We start from the raw sequence: 25771 nt of genomic DNA on the forward strand, positions 1-25771 counted from the left end.
GATGGTGTCCAATGGATGGTTGGCTGGGTTCATTTTGTTTATTATAGTTCTAATTTCAAGAGTGGAGGAGATGTCAAAGTTTGACCAGGATGAAGTTATCATGCTGTTGAGTTTGATGTTCTGGTTGTTGTTGGTTATGTTGGATTGGATGAGATGAGCTATTTTGTTGTTGAAGAAGTCCGCAAAGTCATCACTTCCATGTTTGGTGCATGTAGAATCTTGGGTGGTTTTGGTAAGTTTTTGAACTATTGTGAATAGCATTCTGGGGTTATGATGAAATTTGGAGAGTTTATTGGAGAAAAAATTATTTTTTGCATTGTTGATGATATTTTTGTATTGAGTAAGGTTGTTCAGATAGTTATTTAGTATGGTAGGGTTTTTGTTTTTCCGCCATTCTCTTTCTTTTTTTATGAGTAGACGTTTGGCAGTTCTGATATTTTCATTTCATGGTTGTTGTGTTTGGACTGTTGTTTATATTTTGTAATGGTGGGATTAATATTGTCTGCTACTTTTTTTGTGATATTTAGCCATGATAAGATAGCATTATCGGCGTTAGATAGGTTGATGTTTATTAGTTCTGATTGAAGAGTTTTTTGTAGGAGATCTGTGTTAAATGGTAAGCGGTAAGATATTACTTTTGGGGTGCTTTGAGGCGTTTTTAGGTTGAGGTTGGCGAGTAGTTTAGCTTGGATTAGGTGATGGTCAGACCAAGGTATTTCTTTAGTGTGAGTAGAGAAAGATTTCCAAATTTCAGTATTGATAAAGATGAGGTCAATTGTGTGGCCTGCTTTGTGAGTTGGAGATTGGATTATTTGTTTAAGATTTAGAGCTGAAAGTGCATCAATGATCGTTTGGCAGGTTTTAGATTGGGAGTGTAAGTTGAAGTGTATATTGAAGTCGCCAAGTAAGATGATGGGTTTGTTGAGGGAGATGTTATTTATTAGAAATTCAATTAGAGGTGAGCAGTTTTTCTCAAGTGCTCCTGGTGGAGAGTAGACGATGCATATCTGAAGTTTTGGTGAGTCATATATAGCAATTTCAAAAGGTGGAGGAATGGTAGATGGATGAAGTTTTAGCTGAAGGTTTTTTTTAGATTATAAGCATTAGGCCACCTCCTTTTTTATTTTTTCTGGGACTTGAAGAGATGTTGTAGTTCTGGTTGGATAGTTGGTTTATTAGGAAGGAATCTGTGTTTTTTTGCCAGGTTTCCGTGATTGCAATGAAATCTGGTTTGCAGTCGTTGAGTAGGTCATTGAATAGAGGGATTTTTTTAATTATTGAGTGAGTATTGATTAGTATGAATGAGAGAAGCATATAGCTTTATATATAGATAGAAATTTCAAGTGAAAAGGGGAATAAAATAGTAGTAGGGGTGTGTACTGTCCACCTGGCCAGAATGAATAAACAGACAATGAAATACCACAAAGAGACCTCAGATCCGCTAACAAAGGTCTCTTATCAATTCCTTTCATTAAATCAGCACACCTTAGTCAGATTCGAGAAAGGGCACTGTCCATCGCAGGATCAAAGCTATGGAACTCACTACCAATGCAACTAAGAATGCAGCAGGAAAAAACTAAGTTTAAAGCAGAACTTAAAACTTGGCTATTCCATGCGGCATATAATGAAGATAAGAAATAGGTATCCATGTAACTGTACAATCATACGTGGCTTTGACTTTTTATTAACTTAATACTGGAAGCATGTTTTATGTCTTTTAGTATTTATTGGTTTAATATTTATTGCTTCTGACATCATTTTATTAGGATATCATTTATTTTCACTTGTTAAATTTTATCTCCTATTATTATTATTGTTTGTAATTTTCTTTTATTGTATTTTATTATCATGTTAACCGCTGTGAAGGCTATGCCGAGACAACGGTATACAAGTACAAATAAACCTTAAACCTTAAAAGAAATTAGGGAGGCTAGCAAAATCAGTAGCACAGTAATAATGGGGATTTCAGTTACCCCAATATTGACTGGGTGAATGTCACATCAGGACATGCTAGAGGGGTAAAGTTCCTAGATGAAATAAATAACTGCTTCATGGAGTACAAGAACCAACAAAAGGGGAAACTATTTTAGACATAGTCCTGAAGAGTGCAATTGCAAAGGTGAAGAATTTAGATCAGGCATGGACGTTGTTTAAAAATACCATCTGAGAAGACCAGACCAGATATATTCCATGCATTAGAAATGGTGGAAGGAAGGCTAAATGATTTCTAGCATGGTTAAAAAGTGAGGTGAGAGAGGCTATAATAACTAAAAGAACATCTTTTAAGAAATGGAAAAGGGATCTGAATGAAGAAAACAGGAAACAGCATAAACATTGGTAAGTTAGATGTAAAGGATTGATCAGGAAGGCAAAGAGAGTATTTAAAAAGAAGATTGCCATTGCAGCAAAAACTCATAATAAAGACTTCTACAGGTACATTCGAAATAAAAAGCCTGCAAGGGAAGACAGTTGGATTATTAGATGATCAAGGGATAAAAGGAACACTTAGGGATGACAAACAATAGCAGAGAGACTAAATGAATTCTTTATTTTGGTCTTCACTGAGGAAGATGTAAGAGAGATACCCATAAAAAAGGCAATAATAAACATAGGAAAATTTTACTTTGTATTAAACCAAAACAAAATACTCTTAATTTTTTTTTTTAGAAAAGGCATCAAATGCTAATGAAGATCCACATTTGATGCCTTTTCTTAAAATTTTTTTAAATTAAAGTGTATTTTGTTTATGTTTAATACATATTAAAGCTTTCCTATGTTTATTATTTTTGCACACATAATACATAGGTTCCAGCGCCTCTCATTTTAATCTTCAGAGAGATACACATGCCAGAAATGATATTCAAAAGTGATGATTCAGAGAACCTGAAACAAATCTCAGTGAAATTGGAAGATGTACTAGGGCAAATTGACAAACTAAAGAATAGCAAAACACCTGGGCCAGATGGCATACATCCCAGAGTGCTGAAAGAACTGAAAACTGAAATTGCAGACCTACAATTGAAAATTGGATATTGTAACCTATTATTAAAATCATCTATGCTACCTGAAGATTGGAGGGTTGCTAATGTAACGCCCATTTTTTAAAAATGGATCAAGGAGTGATCCAGGAAAATACAGACCAGTGAGACTGACGTCTGTGTCAGGCAAAATGGTAGAAACTATCATAAAGAACAAAATAGATGAACTTATACATAGACATATTTTAATGGGACAAAGCCAACATGGATTTAGCTAAGGGGAGTTTTGCCTCACCAATCTGCTACATTTTTTGAGGACTTATATAAATGTGGATAAAGAACAGCCAGTTGATATAGTATATCTGGATTTCCAGAAAGCATTTGACAAAGTCCCTCATGAGAAACTTATTAGGAAATTAAAAAATCATGAGATAGGGCAGTGTCCTATTGTGGATTGCAAAATTGTTAAAAGACAGAAAACAGAGTAGGGCTAAATGGTAAATTTTCCCGATTGAGAAAGGTGAATAGTGGAGTGCCCCAGAGATCTCTTATAAGACCATTGCTTTTTAATATATTTATAAATGACCTGGAAATGGGAACAAAGTTGTTAAATCACAAGAGGATTGTGAGACATTGCAAGAGGACCTTGCAAAACTGGGAGACCCAGCATGCAAATGAAAATTTAATGTGGACAAGTGCAAAGTGATGCACTTAGGGAAGAATAACCCAAATTATAGCCACACAGTGCTACATTAGTAGTCACCATTCAGAAAAAGGATTTAGGCATCATCATTGATAATACATTGAAATCTGCTCAGTGTGCAGCAGAATCCAATAAAGCAAGTAGAATGCTAGGAATTATTAGGAAAGGAATGGAGAAAAAAACAGAGACTATCATATTGCCTTTGTATCGTTCCATGGTGCGACCTCATCTTGAATATTGTGTGCAGTGCTGGTCACCACATCTCAAAAAAGATATAACAGAATTAGAGAAGGGCGACCAAAATGATAAAGGGGGATGAAATCATTCCCCTATCAGTAAAGAGAAGTTAGGACAATTCAGCTTGGAGAAGAGATGACTGAGGGGAGATCTGATAGAGTTTATAAAACAATGAGCGGAATGGAATGAATAAATGGTTGTTTACTCTTTCAGAAAGTATGAAGACTAGGGTACACACAATGAAGTTACCAGGTGATACATTTAAAACTAATAAGAGAAAATATTTTTTTACTCGACACATAATAAAGTTCTGGAATTTGTTGCCAGAGGATATGATGAAAGAAGCTATTGGTGCAGCTACATTTAAAAATGTTTGAACAAATTCATGGAAGAAAAATCCGTAAGCTATTATTAACGTGCAATTGGGGAAATCCACTGCTTGTCCCTGGGATAAGCAGCTTGGAATCTACCTACTCCTTGGGATCCTGCCATGTACTTGTGATCTGGATTGGCTACTGTTAGAAACAGGATATTGGGATTGATGGACCTTTGGTCTGACCCAGTATGGGCAAGTCTTTTATGTTCTTATAGTCTTACAAGCCTCTGCATATAAATATTAATTCTAGCTTCCCTAAACTGTAGCTTGGATTTCTGCACCCTAAATGCATGACTCTGCACTTCTTTGCATTCAGTCTTAACTGCCAATAACTTAACCAGTCCTTAAGCTTTTTTAGATCCTTTCTCATTCTGTCTACTTCCTCAGGGGTGTCCACTCTTAGTGTCAAGTGCAGAAAAGGCAAACTTTTCTTTCTAACACTGCTGCAGTATCCCTTACAAAGATATTGAATGAAACCAACCACAGGAGAAATCCTTGAGGCACTGCACAAATCACCTTTCTTTCATCAGCATGAATTTCATTTACTGTGACTCTCTGTTTCTATCATTCAACCAGTTTCTAATCCAGTACTTTTCTTCGGACCCATCCTTAAGCTAATTATTTATGGGCCTTCTATGCAGGACCATATGAAAAGCTTTGTGGAAATCCCAACTAAACACATCCAGTGCATACTCTTGCTCTAATTCTTTAATCACCCAAAGAAAATTGATCTTTTTTTGTTTGATACAATCTCCCTTTGGTAAACTAGGCTACCTCAGATCCTGTAACCTTCTGGATCCTAAGTACCTCACTATCCTTTCCTTTTGCAGAGTCTTCATTAATAGTACCACCACCAAGATAACTGGCCTGTAGTTGCTGGCCTCTTCTCTGTTGCTACTTTTTATGAAGAGGGACAACAGTTGCCCTTCTCCATTCCCACAGGACCACTTTTGTCTCCAAAGATCTCTTGAACAGATCCTTCAGTGGTCCCACCAGAATCTCTCTGAGTTCCCTGGGTTGTATCCCATCTGGGCCTATAGCTTTGTCCACTTGCAGTTTTTTTTTTAATTCTCCATCAACAAGCAGGGCTAAATCAGTCATGATATAATCAGATGGCGATAAACGACCCATCTCTCTAAGTCAGTAAAGTTTTACTTCTGAGCATGTGTGGGACTTCCTGCACACTTGCTGCCTCATGAACCCCTTAGCCTTTTTTTATCCAAGCTTCCACATGGACTTGTACCCTCTCTCGCTGTCTTCTCTCTTTTTTGATTTTAGCGTGCTTTTCCTTTTTGTTTTGCTGCCTTAGCAGCCCCTCAACAGCACTTTTCAATGCTACCAACAAAAAAAGAAGAAAAGTAGAGATATCAAGATCCAAGAAAGCCCCACACCTAGTGACTTTATTAATTACATTTATATTCCTCTACATCCATACAATATGATCTGTGTGGATCACATGTAAACATACATGATCAAAAAAGGACTCAAGGATTGCATCTGGGCCATAAAATGTCCATTACTGATGGCCATGACATCTGCTATAAGTACCTGGGACCTGATCACAACTCTGCCAATTGCTATGACTGGGGGTGTATTTTGCCAGGATCCTAGCAGAATTGGGCATTGAAGATGAAGGAGCTCTGCAAGTTGGTTTTGAGATGGAGCCATTCATAAGAACATAAAAACATAAGAAATTGCCATGCTGGGTCAGACCAAGGGTCCTTCAAGCCCAGCATCCTGTTTCCAACAGAAGCCAAACCAGGCCACTAGAACCTGGCAATTACCCAAACATCAAGAAGATCCCATGCTACTGATGCAATTAATATCAGTGGCTATTCCCAAAGTAAACCTGATTAATAGCAGTTAATGGACTTCTCCTCCAAGAACTTATCCAAACCTTTTTTGAACTCAGCTACACTAACTGCACTAACTACATCCTCTGGCAACAAATTCCAGAGTTTCATTGTGCGTTGGAGAGGGGCTTCCTCTCCCTTCTCTGTCAGGTCTTCCCCACCTACAGCTCTGGACTCTGGATCTGGGGTTGAGCAAAATGCAGAAACAATGGGAGTAAGAACCAGCCTTCTAAGGGGTGCACTCCCAAGCCTCAACTCCCTCCTGGTGCTTTTGGTGCCAAAGAAGTGCCATTTGACCCCGTCGACACCAGTGGTGTAGATTCCATTAGGGCTGTCAATGCATTCAGAGCCATTGATGCAGACATCTGCAGTGCTGCAGATGCCATCAATACCAGCAGTGAACCTAGCTCCAATGGGCCCTAATGGGGATTCTTCTCAGGTGCCACACTAATTTTTGGCACCATTATCAGTCTTGCCTTCTGTTTCCAAATCACAGAATCTCTAGAACTCTGTCAGTATGGTCTGCCAGGAGTATCCAGCCCGGCCTGCATTTGGAAATCCCAGATCTCATCAGCCCCATTTTGCCTTGGTCTTCATGCATCCCCTAACATAGGTCTCCCAGGAGAAGGTCTCTACCTGGATTCTGGTGCATGTTTCTCCCTATATTGGTCTCAGAGGAGGATGTCTCTTCTCCAACTTTAGCCCAGAGGACACATCAGTCTGTGGATCATATCATAGAACTGGTTAAGACTTTCTTTACCTATTTAATAACCAGTGACAAGAAGGGCACCCTTCAGCCTCTCCTAGCCAAGATGATGGATTTGTTCTCTCCCCCTTCCACATCACTGGATCTCCCATCAGAAATCCTTAGCAGAGGAATCCAGCCAGCATTCAGAGGATGAAGGTTGGGCACCGCTGACAGTTACCATCCCAAGATATTGGAACTGTCCCTTCTGAGATGAACAAAGCCTTTGCCCTAATTGCCATCTTCTTCATTGGGGTCATAGGTTAGTGTCCCTTCCTCATTTGGTTCGAAGGAGGAATGTAAGGGGATTATCTCAATCCCCTTGCCTGACTTTCTGAATTAGTCCTCCCCTCCATAAAACCTCTTGTACTCCAGACTGCTGGAAAAATGGGTAAGGCCATTGGAATCAACATGTGGCAGGATAAAGACCCCCAAAAGGAAGTCTGACCTACTTCAGATATTGGAAACTCCCTCTGAATCAGCAGCAATCCTGGTTCATTAGATTCTATAGGACCTGCAATCGAGAATGTGGGATAGTCCAGCCTCCTGCCTGCCCCCCCCCCCCCCAGCCAAGAAACTGGATCTCAAGTACATAGGGCAGCAGGCCCCTGGTTTGATGTAGTCTAATTGCCCCAATAGTTAGTGGTGGTGGTGGAGTAGGCTTTGAAATGAGCTAAGAAGTCCCAGGTATTTTCCAGCATGCTACCAGGTAAGGATTCCAGGTTGCTGGAAAACTTTGGGAAGTTTTCTAAACTCCATTGCGATCAGTGGAGTGTGCGGTTAACAAACTTTTAAAATAAATAAATAAATACATAAGAAAGTCGTACAGACCTTGATGCTGACCTCCCACATTGTAACCCACCAACTTTATATGGTGCACTACTTACATGACTACATCAATAATCTGAAGCCTTTTGTGGAGTTCATAGACAGGGAACACAAGGGATATTGCCAGGCTCATCCAATTGGTGTACAAGTCCTTCATCATGGCAGCAAGATCCTCAGCACCGGCCATTCGGGCTTGGTAGAAAGGCAGATTGAGGGCCTGTTGTCTATGGGAAGATATCTATGAGAAACTGGCATATTTATTTATTTATTTATAACTTTTATATACCGGCATTCGTAAAAAAAACATCATGTCGGTTTACAGACAACTGAGAAAGGAAATTACAATGATAGATGGAGGAAGGATAGGAAGTTAAAAGGTGACAACTTTACTGTAGAGCCAACGGGCGCCACAGTTATTAAATGAGATTACATGTGGTTAACCAGGTTGGACATAAATTAATTATATACAAGAGACGACAAAGTGGGGGGTAGCGCGGGGGTGGGGGATGAAGCGCATAGGGGAGGCGGGGTGGGGTAGGAACTGTACAAGGGGGCAGGGGGTGGCGATGGGAAGGTGAGGTGGTGACTGAATATCAGGAAGCCATAATATGGATGGGGTGGTGAGGGAGGGAGGGTGTGTAGGGGGGCGGGGGACACTGTACTAGGGAGAGGGAAATAATGAGTGTTGAGGAGAAGTCAAATGCTAGGGTTGAGAGGCGTTGGGATAGGCCTGTTTAAATAACCAGGTCTTGATTCCTTTTTTGAATTGATTAAGTGAAGGTTCTAGTCGGAGCTCAGTGGGGAGGGAGTTCCAAAGGGTAGGGCCGGCGATGGAGAAGGCTCTCGCTCTGGTGTTTGTGAGGTGAGCAATTTTGAGTGAAGGGGTGTGGAGGGTGCCCGCAAGGGAGTTTCTGGTAGGACGGTTGGCCTGGTGGAAGTGTGGCATATCTTCGATCCAGGGGGAGTTATTTTTATATAGCGTGTTATGTATGATAGTGAGTGTTTTGTATTGAGAGCGATAGGTGATTGGTAGCCAGTGGAGGTTTTGTAATATGGGAGTAATATGATCAGTCTTTCTTGAGTTTGTAAGGATGCGAGCCATGGCATTTTGTAAGATTTGGAGGGGTTTGATTGTGGAAGCTGGAAGGCCTATTAGCAGTGAGTTGCAATAGTCAAGTTTTGATAGTATAGTGGTTTGCATAACAGTGCGGAAGTCATGTGCGTGGAGGAGAGGCTTAAGTTTTTTGAGGGTTTGGAGTTTATAGAAGCCCCCTTTTAGAAGCGATTTGATGTGGGATATGTTCCATGTTCTGGGGATTAAGGAGCAACATACAGCTATCCAGTCCCTGTCAACAAGGACCAACCAGCCTCTCACCTCCAGGCAGCCTTACTTCACTTTTAAGCAGTCCTTCTTTCAGTGATGCCCCTTTCACCAATTTGAGATACCACCCTACAACTGTGCTGCAGCAGGCGTAGCAACTTCTAACTTGAGGATGCCTGCATGAGAGATGTCAGCCTAAAACGCCACAGCAGTCTCCATCCAAAATCGGGCCTAGTTTTTTATGAACCCCAACCCTCATGCCTCGGCTCCTCTGGTAGGAGGAAGGATCCACCAAGGACTGTTGGTTCCTCTAACTTATGGAGTTTGGTTACTGTTTGCACTTCTCCTGCCCTCCAGCTATGGTTGGCCTTCATTCCAGATCCATCTCACTCACCCAACTTCATCTCAAGGTGGACAGTTCTCAACCAGTGGGCAATAGAGCCTTTCCCTCCTGATTAATGTAACAAAGGTTTCTTTTCCCACTATTTTCTTATCCCAGAGAAGTAAGGGGGATTAGAACCTATCCTGGATTTATGAAGGGGTTGTTGTGGGAGAAGTTCAAGATGAATGCTTTCAACACCATCCTGTCCTTCCATCCAAGTAGGAAACTGGAGATACACTCTGGATCTGAAGGTTGTATATGGTCACATGCTCATCCATCCATTTTAATGAATATACCTCAAATTCACTGTAGAGAAATCACACTATCAATATAAAGTTCTCCACTTTTGCTTCTCAGCGGCCCTGAGGGTGATAGTGGCAGTGCATCGTTCTTATCGGAGGACATGCATTTTCCCTTTTCTGGATTACTGGCTAAGGATGTGCATTCGTTTTGAACAAATGCGCAATCTGCAACATATAGGTCCCTATTCGTTGCATTCGTAGGGTTTCAAAACGTATGGCGAACCCCCTCGAATGCAACGTATTACTAACGAATAAAACCCCTACCCTCCTGACCCCCCCCCCCAAGACTTGCCAAACGTCCCTGGTGGTCCAGCGGGAGTCCTGGAGCGATCTCCTGCACTCGGGCTGTTGGCTGCCAGTATTCAAAATGGCGCAGATAGCCTTTGCCCTTACTATGTCACAGGGGCTACCGGTGCCATTGATCGGCCCCTGTCACATGGTAGGAGCAATGGACGGCCAGCACCATCTTGTGCTCCTACCATGTGACAGGGGCTGACCAATGGCACCGGTAGCCCCTGTGACATAGTAAGGGCAAAGGCTATCGGTGCCATTTTGAATACCGGCAGCCGACGGCCCGAGTGCAAGAGATCGCTCCAGGACCCCCGCTGGACCACCAGAGAATTTTGGCAAGTCTTGAGGGAGGTCAGGAAGGTGGGGAGTTGTAGTTAATTAAATTTAAAGGGTTGGGATGGGGTTTTTTTTTTAATTTTAATGGGAAACGAATACTATACGTAACTAATGGACGAATCGGGGTCCCCCGAAAACGGTTGTAATGGATTTGGGTCCCGACAAATATGAATACCAAATCGAACGTATCCATCCCTGCTGCACATCCCTATTACTGACTATGGCAGGACCTTCTCATGTAGGGGTGTTGGACTCCTTTAGGAAGATTATTCATCTTCTTTAGTCCCTAGGCTTTATAGTCAATTTCATCAAATCGAACCTCATCCCTGCCCAGAGAATCAAGTTTCTCAGGGCTTGGATAGATGCGCTGAAGGAGAAAGCATTCCTACTATCAGAAAGGGCTATCTGCCTTTGAGCACAAGTCCAGAACTTGGCTACAGCAAGATCAGGTCCTGGCATGTACACTTCTGCTTGTCCTTTGTCACATGTTGATGGCAGTGTATATGGGTCCCATGATTCATCTGAACATGAGAGCTCTTCAGTGGGGCCACCAGTGTTTGTGGGATCTTCAGTAGTAACTCCTGAGATGAAGGGATCCCTTCACTATTGGCTGGTCCATTTGGTGCAAGAAAGGGGGTGTCCTTTACAAATATTACCTCATTATCGACACTAGTTACAGATGCCTCCACCAGAGGGTGGGGAGCACATACAGTCGACCCCACCGAATACAGGGAATTTGTTCAGCAATGGAGCACCTGTTTCAGATCAGTCTCATACAGCAGAGGGCCATCTGGCATGCATTGAGAGTGTTCGATCACCTGCTTCAGGGAAAAAGATTTCTGATCCAAACCGACAATCAAGTAGTAGTGTAAGAGGGCGCATGATCCTGTGTCTTCTGCCAGGAATCTCAAAAAGGATTTGGGAATGGGCTGTCGGTCATTGGGCCTTCCTTCAGGCCCAATGACCGAGCACACTAGTGGTCTGGATCAAGGAGTGGCAAACAAGCTATTTAGCCTGTGGGATCGACCATCATTAGACTTGTTTGCATCAGAAAGCAACAGGAATGTCAAAACACTTTGCTCCATTCTTCAATGCAAGTTCATATCAGCTCTGGATGCTTTTCTACTGAGGTGGGATGCAGATCTGCTGTATGCTTTTCTGCCTCTTATTAGTGGCAAGGACAGTTCAGAAAGTGCTCAAGGATTGGGCAAGACTCATCCTCATAGCCCCAGCATGGCCCAGATAGGTGTGGTTCTCTTACCTCATCAAGTTGTCAGTCAGCCCTCTGATCCCTCTAGGGCCCAATCCAGCAATACTAATGCAGGAAGAGGGTCATCTAATGTCGTCTGAATCTCCTCTCTCTCGACTTAACAGCATGAATGTTGAGGTCCGGTAGTGTCTTCATGGTCATTCTCTAAGGAGGTTGATGACATCATGATCTTGGCTAGGGCGTACAAACTTAAATTGAAGCATTTCTTGACCTGATAACCAGATGGGATGCCTATACCCATTCATCTCTAATTCCAGGGATCTCCTGCAGTATTTGGATACCCTTTCCTCATCAGTATATCATCAGTGAAGGTGCCATCTTATTTCTATCACTGCTTACCACTTTCATGAGGATGGGAAACTGATCTCTCTTCATCCTGTGGTATCAAAATTCATATAGGGCTTGTGGTTTAAAAAGCCATAGGCTGTAAAAACACACCTATGTCATGGGATCTTAACATCACCTTAGCACAATTGATGAAGCTTCCCTATGAGCTGCTGGGGCCGGCTTCCTTGAAATTGTTAACATGGAAGGTGATATTCTTAGTCGCTATCACTTTGGGTAGAAGAGTTGGCAAACTTCAGGAATTAGTTTCATACTCTCTGTACCTTCAGTTTTTTACAATAGGGCGGTGCTCCATATCCATCTTGTTTCTGCCTAAAGTAGTTTCTGCATTTTATTTGAATCAAACTATTATTTTGCCCATGTTTTTTCCAAGTCCACATGCACACAAAGGAGAGAGGCTCTCCATTTGCTGGACTGTTAGCTGGACTATTAGCTGAGGAGAACTCAGCCTCATCATCAGGCTTCTCAACTGTTCATATCCTACAATCCTAACAGTCTGAACATTGCTGTTGCCAAACGTACTTTGTCCAGTTGGATAACTAACTATATTGTGTTATACATTGGCTGGCCTTAAGATCACAGACTCTCTCTCATCAAGAAAGAGCCATGGCTATTTCAGTTGCTCGCCATAGAACTGACTCCAATTAGGGCATCTGCAAAGATGCAACTTGGTCATCAGTTTACACCTTTACATCCCATTACTGTCTGGACCATCTATCAAGAAGTGACTAACCTTTGGCAAGCTGTTTTGCATAGTCTGTTCACCCAGTAGTCCACACTTTATGAGGGAACCAAGTTGCTTATTTATTAAGTGCTCTGCTACGCAGCCCTCCGTTTGATCCTGCTTGTCAATGGAGAAAGTGAGTTTGCTGACCATAAATGGGGCTCTCAGTAGACAGGATGAATTAACCATGCTTAATACCCACCCGCCTCCCTGGAGTCTTCGATTACCTAGCTAAAACTAAGCTCTTCAATTGACTGGGGGCTTCATGAGGTGGTGTGCGCAGGAACTCCAACGCATGCTCAGTGGTAAAACTTTTCTGAGCTAGAGAAATGGATCTGTTCAGCACCATCGGATGACATCACCCAAGTATCAGGGCTAACTTTATCCTGCTGTCTACAGAGAACCCCATTTACGGTAAACAAACTCGTTTTCTACAGAAACCCTTTCCTTCCATATTGGTGAGGTATCTACTCCTCTACCATATGTATTCCTGACAAGAATTGACAGTTCTCCAAGCACTGGGCTGCATAAAGAACTTCTTTCTGCTGCCCACTCACTGAATTGCTTCAGAAAAACAGAATTCTGGATGTTGAGGAGCACTGCCTGGAGGCATCAAACTGCCAAATTTATAGTGATCCATTTGACCTATGTATAAGACAAGATAGTAATAACTGAATAGAAAAATTAGGAAAAATATCTTGGCTTGCATGTGAATATATTCAGTAAGTTTCTTTGAGATACCAGCTGACATTTACCTTTGCTCCATATGTGGTATATCAGCATCATTCTCTTGGGTTCTGTCATTTTAGTGTAATAAAAAATATAATCCATTGCCTTTGCAAAGGCTACAAATGGAAAAAAAAGATTGGAATTGACCAAATATAACAAATACCATGAAGAGTGGAACCATAAATAGTGGTTCCGACAGAGTGCTAGCAGGTATGTTAACTAATCAGAGAGATGCCAGCAGGTGCTTTAACTAATCGTCATCCCCACTCTATTGACAATCTACTTAAAATTGTTTCATGATTACAAATTATTTTACAATTCATTTTCTATGTTAAGAGCACAGTGTGACAATGCAACATGACAGCCTAGCAGCTTCTGAGTGCCTCCTCTGGGATTTCATCTGCAAGCAGTCACACCCTCATCTATTGAGTGTAGCCTACATACTCTACTAGCTCTGACTCTCTCTTTGGATTGTTTCTGTAAGAAATATATTTGGCAGTAATAAACTCCCACTGAATGATTATTGACTCCCAACAATCAAGGCATGTAGGCATTAAAAATAACATTGCTCAAGAGGAATACTGAGTTTTGTGCTTTAGTCAAATCCTAATTAGGGAAAAATAAGAGGCCAGATTAAAGCAATTAATATTCTGAAAACATAAGAAAATGCCATACTGGGTCAGACCAAGGGTCCATCAAGCCCAGCATCCTGTTTCCAACAGTGGCCAATCCAGGCCATAAGAACCTGGCAAGTACTCAAAAACTAAGTCTATTCCATGTTAGCTTGGGTGGGGGTAAAAACAGTGAAGGAAAACTGCATAGCTGAAGAGCAGAAAATAGTGCTGTTAGTTATTAGACTATTCAAATTAAGTCAGAAAGAAATAAACTATAGCACAGCAAAGTGCCAACAGCCCCTGTCATCTTCCCTCCCTCCCTTCCACTTCTTAGACAGTTCAGCGCAGGATGCCAACACCCCCCATGCCATCCCCTCTCCCTCCTGCCAAAGTTAAATGTGGGAAAGACCCACCACCCCCACAAGCACTCCAAACCCCTCTAAACATCCCCAGCCAAACCAGGAGTACAAAGGCTTACAATCTTTACAGCTGGTATCTAGCATTGCTCTGACAGCAATGCTATCTACATTACTAGAGCAATCCCTGCCACAGTTTTCACTTTGCAAGGGGGGGGGGGGGGCGGGAGAGCATGGGGGATGTTGGCACTAAACTCCAAACCTCCATCAAAGTTTGTCTACAGTGGAGGGGGCTGTTGGCATCTCCTTGCCTAACTGTCTATATGACAGGAGGGAGGAAGGATAACAGAGGGCTGTTGGCACCCCCACCCAAGCTGAACTTTGGCTATCTGGTTGAAACAGCTACACACAAGCAGGAGAGATGCTGGCAGAAGAAGAAGAGACTTGAAGTACCTGGAAGAAGAAAGAGGGGCTTAGAGACCATTTGCTGTGCTCTTCTGCCAGCTGGGAATAGACTAGAGCCGTTACAAGAGAAGGAAAAAAAAGGGAGGGAAAGAATGAGCTGAGATAAGGTGCAGGAACTTCCTCAGCACTGGGTGACATGAGGAGTTGAAGGAAGCTGTGTTCTGGCTCAGATAAGATGGCATGGCAAAAGAGGGGCATGGAAATTACTACTGGGATGTCCAGAGCACAGCAGGCATTTCACCATGGGAAGGCATTGTGGGGGTACATTCTGCCCCCATGAGATGCAGGCATGCAGCCTATTCTTTTAGAAAAATCTCCAGTCATCCCCACAGCACTGTATAGATACTACCAGTAATGGTGGTCAGTGACTCCCTTGTTTTAAGGTAAAGAGGAAGACTGGTGAGGACAATGGGAGGGTTGAAAGGTAGAGAGATTGGTGGAGACAAGGAGGGGTTGAGAGAGAGGGAGATTTGGTGGGTACAGGGGAGGGGGCTAGAGTAAGAGAGAAAAGGAAGACTGGTGGGGAGATAGAGATGGAGAGGGTGGAAAAACACCACACCGATGTGGCGCTGAACTGGTGGGGGAACAATTTTGAAAACGTCTTATTCCATAGTCTTATTCCATAATCCAAATGCCTGTAGAGAATCATCTTGAAAAGTGTCCCCACCAGATTAGTGGCATATGCAACTAGCAAAAGAATGAAACCCTTTGGCACAAGATTTTATGCCAAAGGGTTTTTGTGTGGCTATGAAAAGTCTTACATTTGTTGACAAATACATTGGACCTAAATTTCTTCAGTAGGAACAGAGTGTGTGCATTTTATTTAAATTTGTTAATTTCTTTTGCCTAAGCGATTTACCTAATAACATACAGTTGTACTCATAAGTTTACATACCCCTGGCAGAATTTGTAAGATGTGTAGTATTTTAAGAAAACATGAGTGATCAGACAAAATACATCTGTTATTTTAATGTGTTTCAAATTAAACTATTATACATCACAAAATAGCACTATTATTAAATCATAGCAATAAGGAAAATAATAAAATAGGCTATGCTATTGAGTGATGTGGAACCCAGGGGTGCCGCGTACCATCCACTGTGAACGCCATCAAGCACCTTGTCATAGATACCACTCAGTGCCAGGCGTGTTGAGCGCTGTGGGCGCCATCAACCGCCAAATTTCATGGGTGCCATCAACATCATTGAGCACCATGACTGCCATCAACACCATCGAGCGCCTTATGAGCACCACCAATAATACCCAGCCCTGGAGGTGTTGAGTGCCATAGAAGCCATCGACAGTTGAGTGCATTTGATACTAGCAAACAAGCTAAGCACTGGGGGCCTCAAAAAAGTTCCATCAATGCCATGAAATCATCAAGTAATGTGGGTGCTGTCGAGCTCAGTGGGTGCCATGGTTGCTGTCGAGTGATGTATGCACTGTAGAGCACCATGCTTTGCCATCGTTACAGCTACAGATTATCATGGGTGCCAGTGCTGTCGATACCATAGAGCACCATGGGCTCCCTCAATGCCATTGATGATGTCAAGTGTTGTGGGCGCCATAGACAACATCCTGAGTCATTGGTGCATGTCACCGATGCTGTTGGGTGCTGTGTGTGCCATTGGCTCTAACAGGTTCCATCAGACCTGTTTGTGCCAAGTCTGCCATTGAGGCAAGTGAGTGCCATTGCCACCGTCATGTGCAGTGGGTGCCATTGACACAGTCAATCACAAAGTGCACCATTAGTGCTATAGATGCCATCAAGTGCTATGGGCACCATGGAAGCTGGTATGTGCCATGTGCACCATCGAATGCCAGTGGGATGCTGTGCAGCATTATTGAGCACCATGCAGTGTCAGCCAAGTGCTGCTAGTACTGGGTAACACAGAGCAGGTGCCAGTTGCCACCGGCCCCGTTGTCTATGGACTCCACTGGGCGCCATCCAACAGTTTCAGTCATCAGATGTTGAAGGTCATCAGTGCCGCTGGATTTGGTGCTGATAAAAATGCACACTGTTCCTGCCATGGCGGGGGCGATGGACCATGTCATGGCAATGGTCTGGGGGGCAGTGCTAACATTGAGTCAGCGTCAGGCTCTGCAACATTGAACACGCCTGTGCTGATGACTACAAGCATCTGTTCCACCATGAAAAGCAGTACAGACACCATGTGATTGTTAAATGCTACTGTGCAACTGACAGTTTGTGTCATATCAGTGTCAGGTGACATACACTGTTTCGCATCAAGTGCTGCCACCCTGAATTCACCACGCTGAGATGTGTCTGAGCTGGGGCGGTAGACATCCAGCTGGCCACCCTGTAAACATGAATGAGTTTCCTGCACCCTTCTGGTTGCACTACCCAATTGGCATGGATGCCAGGAGAGAGAGGTAGGGATTACTGACATCATCTCCCGCCCACAGGAGGAGGCTGGATTCCCTGTTGCTGGGGAATTTCCAGAGCTTGCTTTATTGCAAGCTCTCTGTTCCCTTGCAGGGGGTTATGCCCATTTGTGGTACAGCCTTCGATCAACCACGGGAGCTGAGCAGCTCCTTAGAGGTCTCCTGTATAGAGCTAGAGAATGGACAAGTAGGATCATCTTGGCCATTCTTCAGTATCATTCCCAATTCTGGTGAGCTATTTTGTGTCAGTGGTGACATAAGAACATAAGATATGCCATACTGGGTAAGACCAAGGGTCCATCAAGCCCAGTATCCGGTTTCCAACAGTTGCCAATCCAAGGGACAAGTACCTAGCAAGTACCAAACATTAGATAGATTACAAGCTACCATTGCTCATTAATTACCGTCATAGCAGTTTATGGATTTATCATCTAGGAACTTATCCAAACCTTTTTTAAACCCAGTTAACTAACTGCTGTATCAACATCCTCTGGCAATGAATTCCAGAGTTTAACTATGTGCTGAGTGAAAAAGAATGTTCTTCGATTTGTTTTAAATGAGCTACTTGCTAACTACATGGAGTGCCCCCTGATCCTTCTATTATCTAAGAGAATAAATAACTGCTTTACATTAACTTGTTCAAGTCCTTTCATGATTTTGTAGACTTCTATCATATCCCCCCTCAGTAGTCTCTTCTCCAAACTGAACAGCCCTAACTTCTTTAGCCTTTCCTCATAGGGCAGCCGTTCCATGCCCCTTATCATTTTTTTCACTTCTCTGCACTTTCTCCAGTGCAGCTATATCCTTTTTGAAATGTGGTGACCAGAACTGCACACAGTATTCAAGGTGGATTCTCACCATGGAGCGATACAGAGGCATTATGACATCCTCCGTTTTATTTTCCTTTCCCTTCTTAATAATTCCTAATATTCTGTTTGCTTTTTTGATCACCACAGCACAGTGGGCCAACAATTTCAATGTATTATCCACTATGACACCTAGATCTCTTTCCTGGGTGGTAGCTCCTTTTCTTCTCTTCCCCTGTCAGTGGCTGTTCCGCACTCTCGTTCAGGGTACAGAGCTCACTAAATCAGAGGCTGCTTGCCCAGATTCCTATATTGCCACCATGTTACTAGCCCTGTATTCGGAGGGATAGAGTTTGGTCACTGAATTCAGCAAAGAATCCTTACTCGATACTCTATCCAATCACTTGCTGAGAAATTATTTATCATTGTCTCACACCTGCCATATCGGCATCACTTATCTCATAGGAGGGGGAATGCAGTCAGGTTGTATTTCTGTTGCTGACCCTGATAGAGTTCTGAACTTGGTCCTCTCCTAAATGTAAGTGTGTTATTTAAGAAGGGTAAAGTGACTTGCCCAAGGTCACAAGGAGTGCAGCAGGACTCAAACCCCGGTCTCCTGGTTCATAGCCCACTGCTCTAACCACTAGGCTACTCCTCCACTCTTAGTTTTTTTAGAAGCCTCTCATGAGGGCCTTTGTCAAATGCCTTCTGAAAATCCAAATACACTACATCTACCGGTTCACCTTTATCCACATTTTTATTAATGCCTTTAAAAAAGCGAAGCAGATTTGTGAGGCAAGACTTGCCTTGGGTAAATCCATGTTGACTGTGTTCCATTAAACCAGGGGTCAGGAACCTTTTTGGCTGAGAGAGCCATAAACGCCACATATTTTAAAATGTAATTCCATGAGAGCCATACAATATGTTTAAAACTAAATACAAGTAAATGTGTGCATTTTATGTAAGATCACACTTTTAAAGTACAATAAGTCTCTGAAAATATTACACCAGGCCTTAAGACACCAATACATCTCCTATTAGGAAAACGGACCAAGTCAGGCTGCTATAGAGTCCTACACAGAAACTACACGCCAGCAGAAAACCTCACCTGAATCACGTGCTGTCCCTCACCTTACATAGAATAAAGAGACCAAAACGCATAACAAGAAGCATGCAGAAAAAACTGAATTGGAAACTGCAACAAGCCAGAGTCTCTGTATGCAGTGTAACAAAGGAAAAAAGAAACATCACCCATCCTTATAAAACAAATCAAGAAATATAAAATCATCAGCAGTAAAACTGTACTAACAAAAAGAACATATTTCGAAACAGCTGATGAGTGGAATATCCAATAATTAAAAACTCATATAAAACATTTCCAGATACCAACAAAATATTTCAAAATAGCAGACACAAAGACCCAGTAATGAAAAATAATAAGGATACAAAAATTTTTTTGCTCTGCTTACCTGGGAACGTTTGATATCCAGGTGTCCTGAGATTGTTCTGAATTAGCAGGAGGTAGGGTGGTTTGCTTGGAACTTTCTCCTCTCTCAGTCACATACCAGCGCTCTCTCTCACACTGGCTCTCAATGACACACCTATACACACATGCTCTCAGTACTCACATATACACATGTTTTTTCTCTCTCACTTATAGAGGCTCTTAATTACACATTTACACACATGCTATCTATCTTTTCACGCTTACACACACACACACAGGCTTTCAATCACATAAATACATGCTGTCTTTTTCTCTCACACACAGACTCTCATTCACATGCTTACAAACATGTCCTCTCTTTCTCTCATTTACACACAGGCTCTCAATCACATACTCACATGCTCCCTCACCTAAATCAGGTCTCAATCACACACAGACACACATGGTCTCTCTCTCTCATTTAAACACAGGCTCTTAATCATACATACACATGATTTCTCTCACACAAAGGATCTCAATCATACACACATACTCTTTCACACAAACAGGTTTTCAATCACAAACTTACACATACAGGTTCTCAATCATACACTTACATTCATGCTCTCTCTCTCTCACAGGCAGGCTCTCAATCACAGACATACTCTCTTTCACATGTACAGGCTCTCAATCATTCACATACATGCAATCTCTCACACACACACACACACACACACACACAGGCCCCCCCCCTGCGGCCCGGAAGAGGAAGTGGAGAGTATCGGGTGCCTGCGCGGCAAGAAGAGGCCACGCTAGTGCGCTCGGCATCGGCCCGAAGAAAAGAAGACTGCAGCGCGGCTCGGAGGAAAATGAAGAGCTTCAACCGCGGCCGATGGGACTCCGCCTCCGCGAGGGCTGAAAATGAAGAGGTTAGCGTTGGGAAGAGGCTGCTGCTGCCGCGAGTTCCCGGGGTGGGGGTGGGGGAGAGAGAGTGAATGAGCGAGCAAGCATGTGTGTTTGCTCGCTCATTCACTCTCTCTCTCCCCCACCCCGGGAACTCGCGGCAGCAGCAGCCTCCTCCCAACGCTAACCTCTTCATTTTCAGCCCTCGCGGAGGCGGAGTCCCATCGGCCGCGGTTGGAACCTCTTCATTTTCCTCCGAGCCGCGCTGCAGTCTTCTTTTCTTCGGGCCGATGCCGAGCGCACTAGCGTGGCCTCTTCTTGCCGCGCACGCACCCGATACTCTCCACTTCCTCTTCCGGGCCGCGGAGGGGGGGGGGCGGGAAGAAGAGAGCACGCCGGTGCCGCTGACTCCAGCTGTCCTGCCGCGTTCCGCCCGGGCTGACAGCATTTTAAGCCCGGGCGGAGGAGGACCGGGGAGCAGCTGGGTCAGCGGGAAAGTGTGGCGACACTTGTCTGCGAGCCAGATGCAGCCCTCAAAAGAGCCATATCTGGCTCGCGAGCCATGGGTTCCCGACCCCTGCATTAAATCATGTCTTTCTATATGCTCTGCAATTTTGATCTTTAGAATAGTTTCCACTATTTTTCCCGGCACTGAAGTCAGGCTCACTGATCTATAGTTTCCTGGATTACCCCTGGAGCCCTTTTTAAATATTGGGGTTACATTGGCCACACTCTAGTCTTCAGGTACAATGGATGATTTTAATGATACGTTACAAATGTTAACTAATAGATCAGAAATTTCATTTTTTAGTTCCTTCAGTACCCTAGGATGCATACCATCTTGTGGCACAACTCCTGTGTTCCATAAACACTAACCTGGGAAGAGCTTTTAATGGATTGTTCTAAAGGTTCGAGCAGTAGATTGAAGAGAATAAAACTGGACTGAGGTAACTGCACCTCAAAAGGGCTGATAGTGCCATAGAGTAGTCAATTAGCCAGTGTGCACTGAGCCCTCCTGCCATGTTAATACATAAATGCTGATATTAAACAGTGATAATTTGGATAACCAATGAGGAAAATTGAATGAATCTAGAATTCTCACTGCCCATTTCATATTTTTGACAGATAACAATGATGATTCAGACATTGAGATCCAAGAAGATGAGGGCTCTGACAGTGACATAGAAGAGAAACGGCCAGTGAACCCACGAACAGCTCGGAGTGTCATGATGCAAGGTATGCTTCCTTTTGACTTTACCCTCTGATGTGCCTTCCAGAGTTTCTGAAATAAGTAAAACGGGATGCAGTCAGAGTTAGAACAATAAAAAGGAAAAGACATCTGAAGTGAATAAACTTATTTGCATATTCAAATGCTCAGTACTGCTTAAGAGCCCTCTGTGAACTATGTAGTGTTTCATAAGTACACCTGCTGTTGTTTTAAGCTCCTGTCCTGCAGGTCCCCTGCTCTATTGAAAGCAATTAGTAAGAGGGTTACAACCTTTCACAGACATAGTGGATTTTATTAGTCCATGGTAGCTGTGAACTGTAAAGTGAAATTATACAGCCAGCATGAACTAATTATTAAGTAGTAGGGGACATTCCCCGATAGGATTGCTCATTCAATTGTCACAGCTTCTGCTTGTATTTCTGGTTCAAGCTGTACTATTCCACTAGAAGCTGTGAGGGACCTATCCTTTGTGACACTTTTTAAAATAAAAAACAAGCTACTATTTATAGCAAAGTACCTACAAATCTAAAATGCATTGGTTCTTTATTACAGAGTAGTTTACTGTTTAAGACTATCTCATTTCTCAAGTTTGGTTCACCTTGCTCCATTCATCTTGCAGTTCTCATGGCCAGACCTTGCGGCTGATGTAATAGAAACCACGCCAAAATGGTTGCTATTTCTTTGAGGTGATTTTTGCTAGCATGCTCAGTAAAAACAGGCAGCCCCATGAGATGTAATAACATATTATGCAAATGAGACCTGTTCTAAAAATCTGTGGTAGCTAAAAGAAAACGCAAGCGAAAACCCATGCTAAAGACCCAATGCAGAAACTTGCAGGAAAAACAGGTGCTAAAAATCAGTGCTAATGAAAAATGCTGCAGAGTTCCTTATTGGCTGTTTAAAGTGACATGGACCAAACTGAGGTGAAATTGATGTGCATAGATGTCCATCATATTTTCTGGGACATTCCTCCTTGCAAAGGAATAAGAGCTCCTTCCATGCTGGACCAGAGGCAGCATAGATTCACCAGGGGAAGATCCTGTCAGACAAATCTGATTGACTTTTTTGACTGGGTAACCAAGGAATTGGATCAAGGAAGAGCACTCGATACCATCTACTTGGATTTCAGTAAAGCTTTTGATACTGTCCCGCATAGGAGACTGGTGAATAAAATGAGAAGCTTAGGAGTGAGTGCCGAGGTGGTGGCCTGGATTGCAAACTGGTTGACGGACAGAAGACAATGTGTGATGGTAAATTGAGCTCTCTGAAGAGAGAGCGGTTTTAAGCGGTGTACCGCAAGGATCGGTGTTGGGACCGGTCCTGTTCAATATCTTTGTGAGCGACATTGCAGATGGGATAGAAGGTAAGGTTTGTCTTTTTGCAGATGACACTAAGATCTGCAACAGAGTGGACACGCCGGAAGGAGTGGAGAGAATGAGATGGGATTTAAGGAAGCTGGAAGAGTGGTCGAAGATATGGCAGCTGAGATACAGTGCCAAGAAGAGCAGAGTCATGCATATGGGGAGTGGAAATCCGAACGAACTGTATTCGATGGGGGGAGAAAGGCTGATGTGCACAGAGCAGGAGAGAGACCTTGGGGTGATAGTGTCTAATGATCTGAAGTCGGCGAAACAATGTGACAAGGCGATAGCTAAAGCCAGAGGAATGCTGGGCTGCATAGAGAGAAGAATATCGAGTAAGAAAAGGGAAGTGATTATCCCCTTGTACAGGTCCTTGGTGAGGCCTCACCTGGAGTACTGTGTTCAGTTCTGGAGACCGTATCTCCAAAGAGACAGAGACAAGATGGAGGCGGTCCAGAGAAGGGCGACCAAAAAGGTGGAGGGTCTTCATCGAATGACTTAAGAGGAGAGATTGAAGAATCTAAATATGTACACCCTGGAGGAAAGGAGGAGCAGGGGTGATACAGACTTTCAGATACTTGAAAGGTTTTAATGATCCAAAGACAATGACAAACCTTTTCCGTCGGAAAAAAATCAACAGAACCAGAGGTCACGATTTGAAACTCCAGGGAGGAAGACCCAGTACCAATGTCAGGAAGTATTTCTTCATGGAGAGGGTGGTGGATGCCTGGAATGCCCTTCCGGAGGAAGTGGTGAAGACCAGAACTGTGAAGGACTTCAAAGGGGCATGGGATAAACACTGTGGTCCATAAAGTCTAGAGGACGTGAATGAAGAGTGGGTGGCTCGCGGGAATGATGGCTACTACCTGGAGATAATACCCTTATTCAATAAACATACATACGGTTAACACGACTCCAACATTGCTGTAAGCTTCAACGGCAAGAGGAAATGTGGAAAAAAGGATTTGCATTCACAAAAAAGCGGGGAGTAGCTTGCTTGTTACGGCGGTTACTACCCCAAACCAAATAAGACTGATACTTCACTTTCAATGCATATCCAGCATAGCTCTCTGCTTCAACGGCAGGGGAGAAAGATTGATACTTCACGCATATCCAGCATAGCTCTCTGCTTCAACGGCAGGGGAGAAAGACCGATACTTCACGCATATCCAGCATAGCTCTCTGCTTCAACAGCAGGGGGAATGAAGAAAAGTGGATCTATATACAGACAACAACCAACAAGAACTGAATTACATAGTCTGGGTAAACAAATAAGCATGGGTGTAGCTTGCTTATTGCGGCGGTTACTACCCCTAACTAATTAAGCTAGATATTTCACTTAGGTGCAATTCTAACACTGCTCTCTACATTAATGGTGGGGGTGGAAGGGAAATAGAACCAAAAGGTTACTAAGAGCCAAGAGAAACAGATAAGTATGAGGAAAAAAAGTGCGAAGCTTGTCTAACAAACTGGATGGGCCGTTTGGTCTTCTTCTGCCGTCATTTCTATGTTTCCAGGGCTATGTGTTGGGTGTTAGGAATTGGTTGGAGCTGGTGGTTGGTGTTCTTTACGATTGTTGTGTCTTTTGTGCTGCTTGTTTTTCCCTTACTTTGTCCCTTTCCTTTTGTCTTTTGTCTGTATTATTGAGTGAGTGACTTTTTTGAGTGCATCTGGTTTTTGGCCTGTAATTGTCTGTCTTTTTGTTTACTTGTTTAGGTTCCTGACAGAGTAGACTGGATGTTTGTGGCTGTGGTGAGAATGGAGCATAACCGAGGGGTACGAGTGGGGGAGAGGATGAGTATGGTATGCGGGCAAATGGTGATGGAGTGGATAGGAGGAATGTGGTGCATGAGTTGATTGAGCATAGCCAGGGAAGGGAGATGGGGTAGGGGGAGAGAGATGTGTGTGAAGTAGAGGGTGCAGCTTGGGGGGAGGGAAGAAAAGAAGTCAGATGGAGGTGCCAGAACAGGGGGAGAGGGAAGGGGATTAGAACTGGGAGTGGTAAAAGAGTGCCTAAGAAAATAAAGATGCACACCACTCATCTGATAATGATGAATAGGCAGGAACCATCAACCAAGAGCTGAAGGAGAAGTGGCAGCAGCGGGATGTGTGCTTCTCAAAAGAGGAGAAGGATCTTCTAGTGCGTTGTTATAAACTGATATGCCCCAAATCCATTCCTGGCCATGTAGATAGCTGCCATTGAGAAACATTGGACAATTTTAAAAATATTACATTGGATATATCGGAACAGAGGAGTTGTCATTGAAAATTAAGAATTAAACCCTTTTAGAACCGTGTATTGGACCATTATTTGTTCCACACTCTGATTGCTACAATTATTGCCTGTTGAGTGTGGACCCTTCTCCTACTATTCCTAGTAATTCAAATTAAAAATTATAACTAGAAAATATAAAATTTTCTCCTAGGACAAGCAGGATGATATTCCTCACACATGGGTGACATCATCAGATGGAGCCCGGCCCAAAAAACATATGTTAAAGTTTCTAGAACTTTGACCAACATACTGAGTATGCCCAGCATGCCACTATCCACGTTTCCACCTGGGGTCCTTCTTCAGTCTCTCTTTTTCCACGAATCTAGTACCTCGCAATTGTGGAGCTCGTGCTTCTTTGTGGAAAATGTTTGCTTCCATCCCGAGTCGTGTCGGGTCCTTCTGCACTTCAGGATACTGTTTGGGCATCACGGTAAGTACTTCGTTATTCGCAGTTGATTAGCAAATTTGCCATTTCCCAGTGGCCTCCGGGTATCAGCCTCAGACCATGATC

At 43.2% G+C, this 25771-nt stretch overlaps 1 protein-coding gene across 3 annotated transcripts in view; it reads left to right on the top strand.

Moving 5' to 3' along the window:
- The window catches only part of CLUAP1 (clusterin associated protein 1), a 229824-nt gene that overhangs the window by 171272 nt on the left and 32781 nt on the right, over positions 1 to 25771 (top strand). For all 3 annotated transcript variants that reach the window (XM_029576921.1, XM_029576920.1, XM_029576922.1), the window contains exon 10: positions 21522 to 21632. In XM_029576921.1, the coding sequence (XP_029432781.1) occupies positions 21522 to 21632 (111 nt within the window). The remainder of the gene's footprint in view (positions 1 to 21521; positions 21633 to 25771) is intronic.

This window comes from Rhinatrema bivittatum, chromosome 14 (genome assembly GCF_901001135.1).
Source record: "Rhinatrema bivittatum chromosome 14, aRhiBiv1.1, whole genome shotgun sequence".
NCBI classification, from domain to species: Eukaryota; Metazoa; Chordata; class Amphibia; order Gymnophiona; family Rhinatrematidae; genus Rhinatrema; species Rhinatrema bivittatum.